Genomic DNA, 15,817 nt, shown 5'->3' with positions numbered 1-15,817 from the left:
TTTGTATTTTAGCCTTTCATCACAGGAGTTCTGATATGAATCCAAAGTATTTGACTGCTCTTGCAAAATGATATCATTTTACCAGAGTAAAGTGTTTTCTATAATATAGTCCTATGTACTATGTATTGGATATGGCAATAGTAAATGCCCAATAAAAAGTCAGTGCATATTAAATGAATGATTCTAATGAACTTCATCTTCTGTGAATTCATTGTATAGTTTGAAGCAGCTTTTGAATAGGAAGCAGAGTTAGTAGACAAATGGAATAAGAATGAATGTGTTTTAAAAAAAAGAAAAGAAACTTCCCAAAGTGCTTGTTTTCAGAGAATTAGAGATTACAAGTCACTTCAAATGATCCATTGATTGAAGAGACTCATCCATTAGAAAGGCCATCTTGTCTGCAACAACAACAAAAAGATGCATTTTAACATGCATGTTTTTTCATCAGAGAAACCTTTTACATATGCAATCACAACACATCCACACACAGTATCTCAATTATAAATATCACTTGTTCAGTTCATCTCATCAATAATTGGGTCTGAGATGAAATCAACAATTCAGTATTATTCATTCCAGCTCCAGTCAACTGAGAATGTCTTTTAGGAAAATGAAAACACCTCTGGTTTTCTGTTTATTTCTGTGACTTAGTAAAAGTAAAATGAACATAGAGTTTAACTGGCAGGGTCACACTGCCTGGAACACAGTAGGCTCACGATACATAATTTTATTTTCATATATATATATATATATATATATATATATATATATAATTCTAAGATTTGTTTTTTTTACTTTACCTAGCAAATTATAATTAAATATATACTTAGCACCCATGTTTTATAAAGAAAAAATTAAAACATTTATTGTAAAAATTACACAAAATAAAATGCATGTTGTTATACTAGGTCAACTAAACTCCACCTTTAATGGATGTGTAAAGTATTTTTCAGGATATCATAGTAGTTTTTTATCATGGCTTTAACAAATTATCATAAAATTATCAATAGAAGCTTAAAATAACACCCATTTATTAACTTCCATTACTGTAGTCAGAAATCTGGGTACAGAGTGGTTCAGCCTGTCCTCTGCTTGGTGTTTTGAATTGAAGAAATCATGGTATCAGCTGGGCTGTATTGCTTTCTGGAAGCTCTGTGGATGAATCCACTTCCAAGTTTATTCCTTGCAGACTGTCAGCTAGGCTGGATATGTCTCTAGTTTAAGGTCCATAACATCAATTATATATGCAAGGCCCCTTTTGCCATGTAATATAATGTATTTGTAGGTTCCATGCATTAAAGCATGGACATCTTTGGGGGGCTATTCTGCCTACCATAGATAGACTAATAAATGGATTCTGAGAATATTGAGCTTCCCTTATGAGAGACCAACAAGATGATAGGGTAAGAAAGATCAAGGAAGCTCAAAGGGGAAGAAAACATTGATGTTTTAAGATTCCTCCTGGCTCCATGAGACAGATATTTTATAAGTTTTCATAGATATTTTACCTTTCTTTCCCAATATGTACATTCACTATTAAAGTCTTTTAGAAATCATCTCTAATTGCAATAATTGACACTCCCCACCAAATGGTTTGATGGGGAATGCCGTTTGTCATGGCACTTCAAACAATGTGCCCTGAGTCAAGCATAAAGCACAAAAAAGGAATCAATTTGATTCACTTAAGTTACATTAAATCTCTCATTTCAAAGAATCTTATAAAACAACTTATACTCAGTTATTCTTCACAGAAATTTGATTCAATTGCTAAATACATTTGTAAATGAGACTGGGAAAATTATATGTTCTATACTACTTTTTTGTAGGAAAATCCTTTGTAGGACTAGATGGAGAAATCAAACATATACAGGATAGTTGGATTTGTTAAATTTGAATGCTTAGATAATTCAATGTAAGTATTTTAAGGGTAAGCTAAATTTAAGGGTAAGCTATTATTGTGATTCTTCTTGCAGTGAATATTAACTGCTATTACAAGAAAATCTGTAAAGCAAATGCAACTTCTTACTGTTGAAAAAATGATTGAAAGGATCATAAATGGAAAGCTGTCTCAATATAAAGCAATAGTGTTTTTTAGCACCTGGTTTATAATTAGCATTGCCCACATTCATTTGACTTTGAACATGTTTATGATTTTATAATTTAACTACAAAAATGTAAAGGAAACTAGTTTCCCAATTTAATATGACAGTGGGGTGAGGAGGGAAGTTGGGTAGATGAAGTTTTTCAAAAGGAAAAAAAAAAATACTTTTTTAGAATTTTGAAATTGTTATTGTTACTTTTCTTCCTTTGCCCATTTTACTCTGCCTTTAAAGTACAATGCTTTTTCCTATGAATCTTCTAGAATTAATTTCTCTTGAGTATATTTTTCTTCATAATGAGATGGAGGATTCAGAACGTATGTGCAGTAATTTTTATACATTAATATTAAAATATCCTCTCATCATATGTTATACCAGATCTCATAACTTTGAAAAATACTGTTACATAGTATTATTTGAAAGATTTACACAACAATTCCCAAAGTACATTTTACACCTCATTAAATCAAAACCTCAAATTGCCAAGAAAGTTCCTTAAGAAAGCTTATTAACATAAAACTATGAATTTGAAATGACATAAAATATATTTGCAAAACAGAAATCAGTGCTATCTTTGAAATATAGTAGCAAGGTTACTACAGGGTACATATGTACATATGTAGATTCAATAAATATCATAGTCACATTTTAATTATTCTGAAATGTAAATCTATGATTTTTCTGAAAGGAATAGTTGGTTCACAGTGCCCAGTGCATTTATTTCTTTAATCTTTTAAGTGAAAGTTGTACTTGGGAGTTATAGAGAATTCCAATTCTCAAAATGAGTAAAAAAATATATGTTATAAAAGTCTTTAAATTCACCCATTCTATCCACAAGAAGTACTCAGTCCCTATTTTGCAATTTATAAACTTTGCAAAGATTATATTCCTCTAATAATTTTGATATTCTTCTTCTTAGCTTTCAGTATGTAGTTTATATCATTAGGTAGCACTTTCATCTGCCATTATGATCCTTGTTTCCCTCTGGTAGAGGTACAAGAAGCACAGGTGAAGAGTAGATGGGAGGGAGAACATATTCATCCATTATTATGTGTAGTTTACACTAGTTTCCTCAAACTGGAGAGTGATCTTTTTTGAGGATGGAACAAAATTTACCTTTGGGCCTAGAACAATGTCTTGCTTATAAGAGGTATAGGCTAATAATAAATATGTTTAGTAAATAAATAATTGATAATAGTGCTTATCTCTATTGATGCTTTAGGATATTGTACCCAAAACTATAAGGAGAACAATAATCCAAAATTCCTTTGAGGTTGTAAAGTTTGTGATTTAGTGAGTTCCTAACATTCAGTCATTCTGGGTTTACCTTCATTTACCTTAATATACACAAGCCTGGTCATCTGTATTTTAGAATTAACCATATCTCTTATATCCACAATTGAACCTGCCTTTCCTATATCTAATATATACATATATATATACATATATATACACTTTGCATAAATAAATATTTATTTCCATATTATAAATCAAGTTTATTCCCTCCATTTTTCTGTAAGGCTCATAAAATTTTCCCTGGTTATTATCACTTATTCTCTAATCTCCTAAAGTTTTGTTTCCTTACTATTTTCCTGCAATTATTATATTTGTCAAATACGTAATTTTATAATTTTTTAATATTTTTCTCTTTATGAGGTATAAGTAGCTTTATTTTTTAAATTATATCTATCTTTTCTACAAGTGCATGCAGGGAAGATATATGATTCTTATTAATTCATTTTAATAGTTAGGTTTGATTAACTTCATTTTTAGATGTGATTTCATCTCAGAGAATTTTTTTTTTTAATATTTGGCATATTGTCTTTTTAAGTATCACACTTTGGTTAACTTTCCAATGAATGTAAAATTAAAGTGTGTGTTTTAAAAGAAATATTTGAAGGAAAAGTAACTCTGCTGTTTTCAGTAAGATTTTGCTTATTTTTTACTTTCATAATTGCTGTTTTCTAATCCCCTCAGTTGTCAAAATTTTTCTTGATATTCTGTCTTAGTTTATTCAAAACTAAGTTTATTGTAAAATAGGCTTGAAAGCGAATTATGAAAATTATGAACTTTCCTATCTATCACATGTGGATTAATTCTTATTGGTACCACAAGTTTCTTTATCAGCTATAAATTACTACCTACTATGTTATATATCTCTTTCATATTGTCTGGTTTAAAGCCCCATCTTTCACTTAAATTGTCACTACTCCTTCTATTCAGTTTCTAGAATCTTCTTCAACACAAGTGCCACACATTGCCAGAGTGATCTTTTAAAAACACACATAGCCTGGTCAAATCCTTAAAATTCCCATTGGCTTTGGGATAAAATTACAACCTCCAGGTATGACACGAGTCCCTTTATTACTTGCAGCACATGTACATCCCCAAGCTCATTGTTAATAATATCTTTCATTTTCTTCATCCCTTCAGCCAAGAAGAACAGTAGTATTTGTGCTTCTTTAGTCATGATGTGCTCACTTGCACATGTGTGCCTTGCACATTATTCCCTCTTCCTTAAATACCCTTCTCTCTCCTTCTGCCCACTTTCCCCTGGCTAACTTCTCCTTCTTATATTCAAATTAGGCATCATCTTCCTGAGAGGGCCCACATTAGAAATCGCCTCCTTTAGGAAACTTTCTCTAAGACTTCCCAAGATTGAGTTAGGTTCACTTGGCATCCCGGGAATAGGCATTTATCCCACACAGTGTTTTCAGATTGCAGGTTTTCTTATTAGCCTCCCACACTATAATCTAAAGTCATCAAGGGACTCTGTCTTCTTCTCAGTTAAGCCCATGGTAATTGAGTACCAAAATAAATATGTATGGTATGAATGACCGAGTTTCCTTTTGAACCTTCACAGTATTCCTACTTCTTGACATTAGTGGGTTAAGCCTTAAAGTTCATTCAGTTTTGTTTTATACCCTTAAAGGAATACATTTCCAGTTTAGGGTTTTATCAGAGAAAAAAGTGCTACTATTTTAAGAACAATTATATAAAATAACTGACATTTAAAAAATGATTATAGACTGTAGGTATATATATGTATATACCATCTGAAAAATATTCATGATCTTTTCTTATCAGAAATAGAACTAACTAGAAAAAAATTATGGTGGGTGTTTTGCTCAGGAATTACTGATTTTTTTAATATGATTGATCTTTTTCTTCTTTGAGTCCATTTGCATAACTGTCAATCCTCTTCCTTTCAATAAATATTTGTTGACTGTTCACACTCTAAAGGCATATTGCGAGGCAGAGATTGCACAAGTCAGTAAAATGTAATTGGTAGCACTGACTGCTTTCTTGCAGTGAGCAAATCTACCTCAGAGTGAGGACAATGTTCAGGTATCTATGCCTCTGGTGTCTGTAAGCTGAGGCTGCCCAGTGAATTGAAGAGCACCATATGCTCAATGCTGTCCTTTCATTACATTCTTCATTGTCTACCAAAAGTCAGGACTCCACAGAGTCCTCACCTCACCGAGGAAGGAGAGACTGGAACCCGAGTCTCCATAAACTCAGGCGAGGATTGTATAATTCTTCTTTTTACAATTGTCAATCGAAACATGTTCTGGGAGCACAAATTAGAATCCTTATGAGAGCTATTATTGCAATCAAGTCCATTTTATACACCTTCCCTAATATTGCTTCACTGATATTATTTCTTAGGCAAGATTATGCGTGGTGTTTTCATAAAACACATGCAAAGCACCCAAAAAGACAAAGGATTTGGATTTTATTTTTAATACACTAATACTACAAAATTGTTTTAAAAGAAGTGTTTCTTTTTCCTTTTGCTTTTAACTGCCATTGATAAAAGCATAACTGCCAAGAAAACTTTTTTTTTTTTTTTTTAAATAAGGTCAGGGCATCTAAAGAGTCAAGTAAGGTAAATTGTTTCCTCCCTTGTAGTTGAAATTGCTATGTTGTTTTAAATTTCCTGTTCCAAATTAATGAACAGTTTTTTCTGTAGTATAAGAATGGGTTTGGCAGTGTGAAGATCAGAGCAATCTCTTCTTCATTAAATTGGGCAAAGAGTACTCACTGGTCCTCAAACTGTTAAATGGATATTAGGGTTTTTAATGAATGGAACATTTATTTTTGTGCCAGCTCAACTAACAACATTGACATGATTAGCATACATTTTGGCAACCATTCTAGCACAAGGTGTTAGTAAAAAGGGGCTTTTATCTTTGAGCTTAATTTACTTTAACTTTCCTTGTTATATATATTTTTAATGTGAATGAGATGTTTTTATAAAGGAAATCTTTGCACAAGAAGTTATTCAGAAATATGTCCTTTTATTAATGTTACAGGCATTTTTTTCATGCTAGAGCTGAAATCCATACCCCAAACACATGAACCTTCTTCAGACTCATAAATGAATAAATGTTTTGTTATTTATACTGATAATTAAATCATTGCATTTGTAGAGAACTTTTTTTTTTTCTTTAATGGTGTTTCACATGTATTTCCTTCCTGTAAAAGAGAGAAATCAGATATAAAAATGACTGTGGAGGATGGTTTCCTCCATTGCTCTATATCAATTATGAATGAAAAGTTTGGGGGGTTAAATGATTTTACTTTCTTAGCTCAGTGGCCTCTCATAAAAAAGGAATTTCTAATAAAAATATATTTCCTTTTTGTAACAAACACTACTGCCTCATATGCTTATTATTTTATTTATTTAAATTCTCAAATTGAAGAAACAAGAAAATGAGTTAATACCTATTCAAAAGGTCTTGGGTTTTTGTATTCAATTCTTTTTTTGCAATGTGTTTTTATTTTAAAATTTATTGAAAGCACTTGTAACACAGCTAACAGAGGAGTTGTTATAAGTATGTATTAAAATGAGTGTTTATAATTGATTCTAAGTCATAATAAATTAATATGCATGTACACATGCATGGGTGTAAATTTTCATGTGAACTTCTATCAAACACATAGACATACTCTTTCTCTATTATATACATATATATATATATGTGTGTCTATATATGTCTATAACTACACATGTATTTAATAATAATTTACCAAATGTTTAATTAAGTAATGAATTAGTTTAATATAAACATTAGCATAACAGAATATTTACACTTTATCCACATTTACCTCTAAAAGCAAATGAATGTCATTAACAGGAACTTCAGTAAAAGAATAAGCCCACGTTCAAATATAAAACAGTAAAAATGAGAAAGAAATTATGAAAATATATACCTTTAATTTGCAGACATAGAAACACTTTTGGTACAGTACAGACACATGATGCCCAAAAGTAGAATGATCCAGTTTAAGCTAACACTTATTCTTTGTTTACAAAGATAATTTTGCTATAGCTCTCGTATAAAATAAAATTTCCAGCTCACACAAGGAAGTGAAGGTGATCAATCACTGATAAACCAGCTTGCTTCACTGCAAAGTGTTCAGTAAAAGCTAAATTATCAAAGAAATCTGCTGCTGGGCTTACAAATAAACTCTTGGACCTAATCCAAAGCCAAAGAAAGGAAGCCAGAAATGGTAGCCAACAAATCTAAACAACAACAAAAAGATAAGCATAACTTTCATAGAAAAGGTCCAGCTAAAACAACCAGTAGTGTCCACCAGCTTCTAGAACAATTTTGTTTTAATAAGATTTTTCTTTTTTTATGAAACACATGAGTTTAAGTATATAAGAATCTAATACATAACCCAAGTATAAAGCACTACTGACAAGTTGTGAAAGCATCAAAATGTCATGAACACCTATGAAGCAACTAAGATTGAAACATATCTTTGCTTCTGGCTGTTTCTCTTGGACACAATTTCTAGTTACATTTCCTTTAAGAAAGAATATATATATTTTCCCTTGTAATAATAGCAAGTGCAGTGGTAAAGCAAACAGAAAGCAACCAGAGTACACAGAAGGTGAATTACTCTTCAGCACGTCAGATCTTTAACACATGGCAGAGCATTTATCCTTGCTAAAAAAGAATTGTGCTTCTTTGTGAAGTCTTCTCTTTCAAATTATACATTATGCACTTGTGAGGTAATAAACATTCTGTTTACAAATGCATTTCTTTTCTTTTTTATCATACATTTAAGTGCGGTGACATTCCATTTACTTTAATTTCATCTTTGTTTAATGTTAAAAACAATATATTTAAAATAGACTCTTTCATTAATTTCATGTACAACTGTCACGTACAATACCTTAAAAGAGTTCCCTGCAAAGGAGCAGCTGATGCCCTCTTGTGGTTAAAGGACTTTTTTAGGCAAAAATGCAATGTACCATTTTCTTACCTTATTCCATGGTTTTAACAATCATCTGCTTGGTGTATGAAAGCTGCAAATCATGTCCAAGCTTTTTTTATAACAGTTCCATAGCTGTTAGTGCCAATTTTCATTTAAAAAAATGCTGTACACATTTTATAACCTCTGATTTTGAATTTAAAAACCTGTAAACAGCTATTTACAATACAGTACAAGTTATAAATTAGATGTCCAACACTCTTTGGGTGGTGAAGACTCTCCAAAGTCAGTTAAAACATCTCTGTTACTCCACAGCAAAAAAAAAAAAAAAAATCAAATATTAGAAATATCCATTGGTTTCCTCTCTCTCATATGCAAGTCAATTTTTCCTTTTAATGGAATTTGTACTTCCAAATTTTCATCCTCCCTGTGATGCCTTTTCCCTCTCAAACAGATGTATATGCCCATCCCTGTTATGAGAGTGATAGAACCCAAGCTTATTACAGACAGAGCTACTAAGGTGGGCATACAAGACACAGGCTCAACTTTCCTATGAGTCGGTTCTATTGAGATCTGCGGTTCTTTCTCCTCTATGTTAATTTCTGGTTCCTTTCTTAAAAGACTCTCAATGTAGCTCTCATTACTGACAGTGTCATTGACAAATAGGTTCACCATGACCGTGGAATGGAGAGGTTCGGGATAACCATGATCACTCACTTTCACCAGTAAACGATGGAGCCCATAATCTGTCTGCAGCAATGCCTCCTCCAAAGTAATGTTGCCAGTTTTAGGGTCAATCCTAAAGGACTCAGGCCTAGGACCTCTTCTCCCTATGATGCTGTAAACTATGACAGCATTCATGCCTGTGTCTTTGTCAACTGCATAGACCTCTGTAACTGGGGAGCCAGGGAGAGTAGAAGGTAATACCAACAGGTAAGACATGTTAGATTGAGGAAATAAAACAAGAGGTGGGTTGTCATTGATATCTAGAAGGAGAATTGTGATTTTTGTGGTAGAGGAGAGGGGAGGCTCACCTCCATCAACAGCTTCAACCCACAAAGTATAGGAGCTTTGCTGCTCTCTGTCCAAAGAGACTTTGGCTCTCAGCATGCCCTGTCCTGTGTCTATGACAAAAATATCACTCTGGTTCACCACGGAGAGGGCAACCCATCCGTTTTGCCCAGCATCGGCATCTGTTACACTAATTACTCCAATTTCACCATATCCTGGAAAGTTTTCTGGCACAAAGAAGCTGAAGTCCTTGTTGATGAACCTAGGACTGTTGTCATTTTTATCCAACACTGTGATAGCCACGGTGGCTACTGATTCCTTGGGTGGCTTCCCAGAGTCAACAGCTCTGACTGTGTACTTGTACTTTTCTTTCTCTTCTCGATCCAGCTGAGTAGAAACTGTCAGAACTCCTGTGACACTGTCTAAGGAAAAATATGATGGAGCATCAGGTCCCAGAAAATATGAAACTTGTCCCCTCTCTCCACTGTCAGCATCTGTAGCATCTAGCTTAGTCAAAAAGGCATTGGGTGAGTTGTTTTCTTCAATGGTTAGTTCCACCAAGGGTTGAAGGAAAATAGGAGCATTATCATTGTCATCTAAAAGTTGCACTTTAATCATTTTTTTGACATGAAATCCCTCAGAGTTCCATGCTACCACAGCTATTTCATAGAACTGCTGTAGCTCATAATCCATAGGTTTTGTGGTTTCTAGCAGATACTCATTACTGTATGGTTTGTAGGGTGATAACCTAAATGGTCCTTCACCATCCAAGTAGCAGTTCACCTTGTATTTACCTTCTGGATCTCTTATGGTGAAAAATGCAATTGGAGTGTTAACAGGTTCCAGTTCTTTCAGGTAAACAATACCATCTATCTCATTCACTATATAACGAGGGACAATTTCAGGTGGTCTGAAAATGACTTTGATAATGGTCACCAGGGCAGTTATCACAGCAGGGATGCAGCCCGGCCCATTAGCAAGAATTGTGAGCTTGTGTGTTTGCAGAACACTTCCCCCAATCTTACTGAAAAGTTTAATGACTCCAGTGTTTTCATCCAGATGGAATAAATCCTTGGATGCTTGTGGAACTTTCTGGCTGTAAGAGTAGGTGATCTGAGCATTGTTTCCCAAGTCTCTGTCCACAGCCTGGACAGCTGCAATTGGTATGCCCACTGTAGCATTCCCATACATAGTGACATTGATTTGTGAGTCTGTGAAGAGAGGGCAATTGTCATTAATGTCACTTATGCCAATGGTGAGGGTGGCACTGCCCAACAGTGGTGGAGACCCACCATCCTCAGCTATGATGATGCTCACATACTGGTCCTGGGTCTCCCTGTCCAACAGTCCCATGATAATTAGGTAGGGGGTTCGCTCCCCATTCTCATTCTCCTCCACGTCCAGGGTGAACATACGATGGTAGTCCAGCAAGCGGTAGGTCTGAACTCCATTAGTGCCTATATCTCGGTCCATGGCAGGATGCTCTATGGCCAGCCGGGTGTTTACAGGTGCATTTTCTGGGACCCAAACCGATATTTCGGAAACAGGGAACTGTGGGGCATTGTCATTGATGTCCCGGATAGCGATTTTCACCTTCACAAACCTAAAGTATTCCTGAGGCAGGACCAGTACATCCAAAAGCAAAAGACAAGAGTCAGCGGAAGGCGAAGAGGAGATGGAAATGCTGCCCCCCCAGGCAGCCCCTCCACCTCCTTCAAGACACAGGGCCTCCCTGTCGATCTCCTGGGCAGAAGTGTGCAGCTCCCCGGAGCGGTTGTCCAGGGTCACGTACTGGCCACTCAGTCCCTGGGAGGCCAGGCTGAAGGAGAGAGGAGGGTTCCGCTCGGCGCCGCTGTGCTCCGGGGGCTGCGACTGCGTGTCCTGCCTCCCTGCTCCGGGCACCAGCCGCAGGTCCTCGGCCAGGCTGCCGATGAGCACCCCCGCGGGCAGTCCCTCGTTCAGGCTGTACAGAAGCTCTGTGGCGCGGCTGTAACTCGCCAGGCAGTTGAAGGGTCCCACGAAGAGGAAAAACAGAAGCAGATGCTGAACGTGGGGGGAGGAGAGAAGGCTTATTACACACACGCGGAAAACACAGAGCTTGGAGTCAGAACCACTGCCCTGGGGTCATTCTGGCTCCATCCCCATTCCCAAAGGCAAACGCTCCAGTCAGAAAGGGGTGAAGAGGAAACTTGCTGTAAAGGAGAGATCTATGGGGCAACACTGTCTCCAAAACTTAATTTTTCTCTTTACTTTCTACCTCTCCCCCCCACCCCCCGCCCCTGCCCGGCTCCCCATCACCACCTCACTCAGTTAATATTCGGAATCCCAAACCATAAGTCATCCCTGGAAATACATGTCGGAGTGGAGAGGACTGCGCAACGCGACAGAGAAACCACCAGGGTAGGTCATGGGGAGGGAGGGGGCTGGTAGTGGAGAGGACCGAGAGGTGGGCACTTTATTTTCCATTGAAATGTTTCTACCACTAAGATCCCCGGAATGCGAAATGTGTTACATTCCTTGCTATGAGACCGATAACAACAATATTAATAATAATAATAATATAGTAACTCTACCCCCTCGGACTCCCTACCCCACTAAATAAACGTTTTAGGTCGGAAGAATCGATTTTCATTTTAGTACGTATCTAAAATCAAATCGAAAGGATCTGTATTTCCACTCCCTAACAAGCTCTTACTAATCCCCCTCCCTTAGGGAAAGAGAAGTAAATGTGGGAAATGATTATGCAAAAACAATTTGTCAATTGCAGTAGACAGTCACAGCCAGATGCTGGCCGCAGGAAACAATCTACTAACCCCTTTATCTCAAAGCCAACTGAGCACACCCCAGACTCCTCCACCTCATCTGCCTACATTTCTGCTTCAGAAACTTCTGACGACCCAAGGACTTGCCTATTCCTTGCTAAAATGCAGACACATTATCCCAAACTCCCTTTCCCTCCACCCAACCTTCCTGGGAAGTTTGGATTAAGGTAAAAGGTTTGAGAAACCATCAAGGCGTGGGAACTGCCCCACAGTACTGCAACTTGTCGGGGCCGCGAGGCTCCTGGACCCCTACCCTTACCGGTAGGTTTCTGTGGCTGGTGCTGCTCCTGGAACGACTTAGACGCCCCATATCCAGGCGCGGGTGCCAGGTTGCCGGGCGCCAGCTCACTGACAGGGCCCGCGAGCTGCACGCATCCCCTCGGCCGCGCATTCCCAAGGAGGCTGCAGTCGGCGCGCTCCTGACGGGGAGGCGGCAGAAGACACTCCCTCTCTGTGCATGCAAATCGGTGGGGAACTTCAGCCAATAGTCACTGGCTCGTCAGTTAAGGACGGCAGCTCAAGGGGGGCAGAAAGGCGAGGGGGTACCGAGGCACGGTCATGGTTTCCTGTCCTGGACCTGGGTTAAGTCCAGACCCCGCCGGAGGAGCCGGAGCGGGTACTTGCCTCTGAAGACGGCGACTAGGCGCCACCCGGTCGGACTCCGGGGCGGTTGCCCACCGTCCTCTCTCCTCGCAGCACCAGTCAGGACCCAAGTCCACAGGTTGCGAGCGTGAGAGGGAGAATTAGACTAAATTAATAAGCCTGCATTTATATCTGATTAGAGAGAAAGGAAGTCGGCACTACAGAGCAATCACAGGCGCGATCCCCAAACGCCTGCTTTGCCACCAGTTCTTCCGAGAGACTTGGATCCAGCAGTGTTTGCCCAGAGAAAGAACATCCACTTTCTCTGAAGAGAGAAGGAACTTCAGACTCTTAGTAAGGCGGTCTGAAGCAGAGAAGCAAATATATGAATTCGGTGAAGGTTTCGACGTGCTTTAATTTTGAAGCTTCGCATTTGGCGGTGACAAAGCTTCTGCCAATTTCCTAGTTGCAGGCGCAAGTGTCTCTGGGTGTCTGCCTTGTGGTCTTTTGAGACAACCGCGGCTTCTGGCTAAGGTAAAGAGCCAAGAGGGAGAGTGGCAACAATTGCTTGGTAACAGAAGTGGTTCTACCTGCAAGCAATTTTACCAGATTTCTCTAAGGGATGTATTTTTTTTTCTTTTTTTTGGAGGGCACTCACTGAAGCCTAGGCTCAAAAAAAAAAAAAAAAAAAAAAAAAAGGCTACGTTTCAAGTTATTACTTTTTTTTTTTTTTCCTTAGAATTTTTACTGGGAAAGGAATTCTGAAGGAGTGTGGTGGAGACTGCTTGGCTATCCCCTCTGGCTCTGACACTAAATAGCGATATGACAAGTTTCCTCATTTACAACGTCAGGGCTGGTGAGAGACTCCAGTGCATTAAGTCTGTGAAACACTTTTTGATCTGCAGGGTACCATGTAAGTAGTGATAAAGACCATTGGCCTTTCCCTGAGTAGACATTTCTCTTCATCCCTAGGTTTCCATATATCCTGTGGGCTGCCCTGAACATAAAACCCTCCCAGCTGAGTAACTAATGACTGAGCCTGGAATAGAAAAGTACTCCTCCTGGGTTAGAGAAAGATCTGACATCCTGTGTTTTCCATAGGATCCACTTCAATTTTCTTCTTCTACTGTATGCTAAACAGAATATAAATTGCTTAGCAGAGCTAACTGTTTTGCTTCTGACCCTTCCTATTTTCTCCTCATCCCCACTAATCCTAGAGAGTCCTAAATAATTGATAACACACTACATCAAAACACCTGGTGTGTGTAACAACTTATTGCACAAATGGGGCTGTACATGGAATTCGCAAACAAAACTTTCTGTAATACAAATCTGGCTTATAAAATCAGCTTCTTTAAGTTCTTTGGAGTGAAACTGGAAAGCTGATGAAGTGGTAAACACACAAGAACATGTACATGTACGTGTAAGGCCATCACACAGCTGGTAAACAAAACACAGTCAGGCAAGTATGCTTTGCCTCTCCTTGCTTCTTCAGCTGCTCGTTCTGCCCTACAGTTGAACTTTTGCCACATAATTGGTAAATAGTTATACTTTGGGGTCTGTAGTTGAAACATATCCAACTCCAAAAATCAGTAGAAAGCTGCTTCTGAAATGTGTTTAGTTTATGTCTTCACACAATACCCACAGCTTCTGAAAGTTTGAGGCACATGGCCAGAATTAGGCAATCCATCCATGGTCAGGATACATACAGGCTAGACCCACAGTCTGAATTAATTCTACATTTATACAGAGAGCAACAGCAGTAGGTTCTATATCCCCTTACAGTTCATGCCCTCTCCAACAGGTTAAGATCACTCACCTGTTTTGATGAAAATATAGGGATTTCTTTCTTTAGTTTATCCTTTGTTTACAAGGACACTACATTCAGCAATAATTTTCTGTAGTGTTTCTAAAAAGCATGACCATATAAACTATAATGTAAGTTGAAACACCTAAATTAAACATTCTGGAGATAATGTTTGGGACAACAATAATAACCTCCTTTGCTCTAAGTTACTGTGGTTATTGCAAAGTCCCTGAATGGAAATTCGTCATCAAGATCAGCACAATTTGGGGGAATACCTTACATGACACATTCCAAACTGTTAACTGAGCTGCTTGTTATTATCTTTCCTCTTTGAAGATCCAAGTAGAGATTTCAATTGTAATTGGGCTTAAAAAAAAAAAAAAAAAGACCAAATTCCCTTCTTTCTTCCCTTGTATCTTCTTACTGGGCACCATGAAAGTGTTCCCAAACTCCTGTTCCTTATGACGCCAGCTCTGTGACCTGCCATCTGGTGTCACATATTTCTTTCTAAAGATGACTTAGAGAGCTTCTATGCTATTAGTCCCTTGAAAATGATACTTATAATGAACTTCTCAGATGTCTCAATTGCTCTGGGCCTGCTTCCCGGGTGTTCTGTAAAAATCAATCTAGAAGAATAGCTAGATTATAAGCCTCCCAAGCTTATTTTTTCTATAGACAAGGAAAACAACGTGATACAATAGATGGCATTGAGCTGAGCCAGGGGATTAGGATGTTCCCTTCTCTAGGTGGTTGCAAAGTTATGGTATGACTTTAGACAAGTCATCAGACCTCTCTTGCAATTTCTTATAAAAATACCCATACACACTACATACACATATATGAGGGAAATGGCTTACCTAATATATGTCTTTGATAGACACTGCATAATGATACACAGGTTAATTTGATCCTTATTTACTGCGTTATATCACTGAAGGTTAATAATTTTCATTTACTGCAAGCCTTCTCTCCTTGTAGTTTTATCTCTTTATTTGCTGTGAGCATGCGTCTATCAAACTTTGTACATTTAGTAATCATACCTTAAAACTTTTAAAATTTTGCAGTACTGTGTTTTCCAGGTAGTTTTTATTGTATTTTTCAAGTGACTCTGATTATACCATTTAGAGTATTTTAATAACAGTATTCTATCCACAACATTTCATGTGATTTAATATATACACAGATATTTAAACTTATTCTGAACCATACATAGTTCTATAAATGTTCTGGTTAATTCAAGATTATAAATAAATACAAATTAAGCATAT

The 15,817-nt window shown here is 37.4% G+C and overlaps 1 protein-coding gene across 1 annotated transcript; it reads right to left on the bottom strand.

Moving 5' to 3' along the window:
* Positions 1–7,243: 7,243 nt before the first annotated feature.
* PCDH20 (protocadherin 20) lies at positions 7,244–12,551 on the bottom strand. The gene is made up of 2 exons (XM_007170388.2): positions 12,420–12,551; positions 7,244–11,381 (listed from the first exon to the last, which is right to left on the bottom strand). Exons 1-2 carry the CDS (start codon positions 12,549–12,551, stop codon positions 8,661–8,663), a joined length of 2,853 nt encoding a protein of 950 aa, XP_007170450.1. The 3' UTR covers positions 7,244–8,660.
* Positions 12,552–15,817: the final 3,266 nt, after the last annotated feature.

The sequence above is a fragment of the Balaenoptera acutorostrata genome, chromosome 18 (assembly GCF_949987535.1).
Source record: "Balaenoptera acutorostrata chromosome 18, mBalAcu1.1, whole genome shotgun sequence".
NCBI lineage: Eukaryota > Metazoa > Chordata > Mammalia > Artiodactyla > Balaenopteridae > Balaenoptera > Balaenoptera acutorostrata.
Note: the sequence above shows the minus strand (reverse complement) of the source record. Positions and strands in the feature narration are given on the sequence as shown.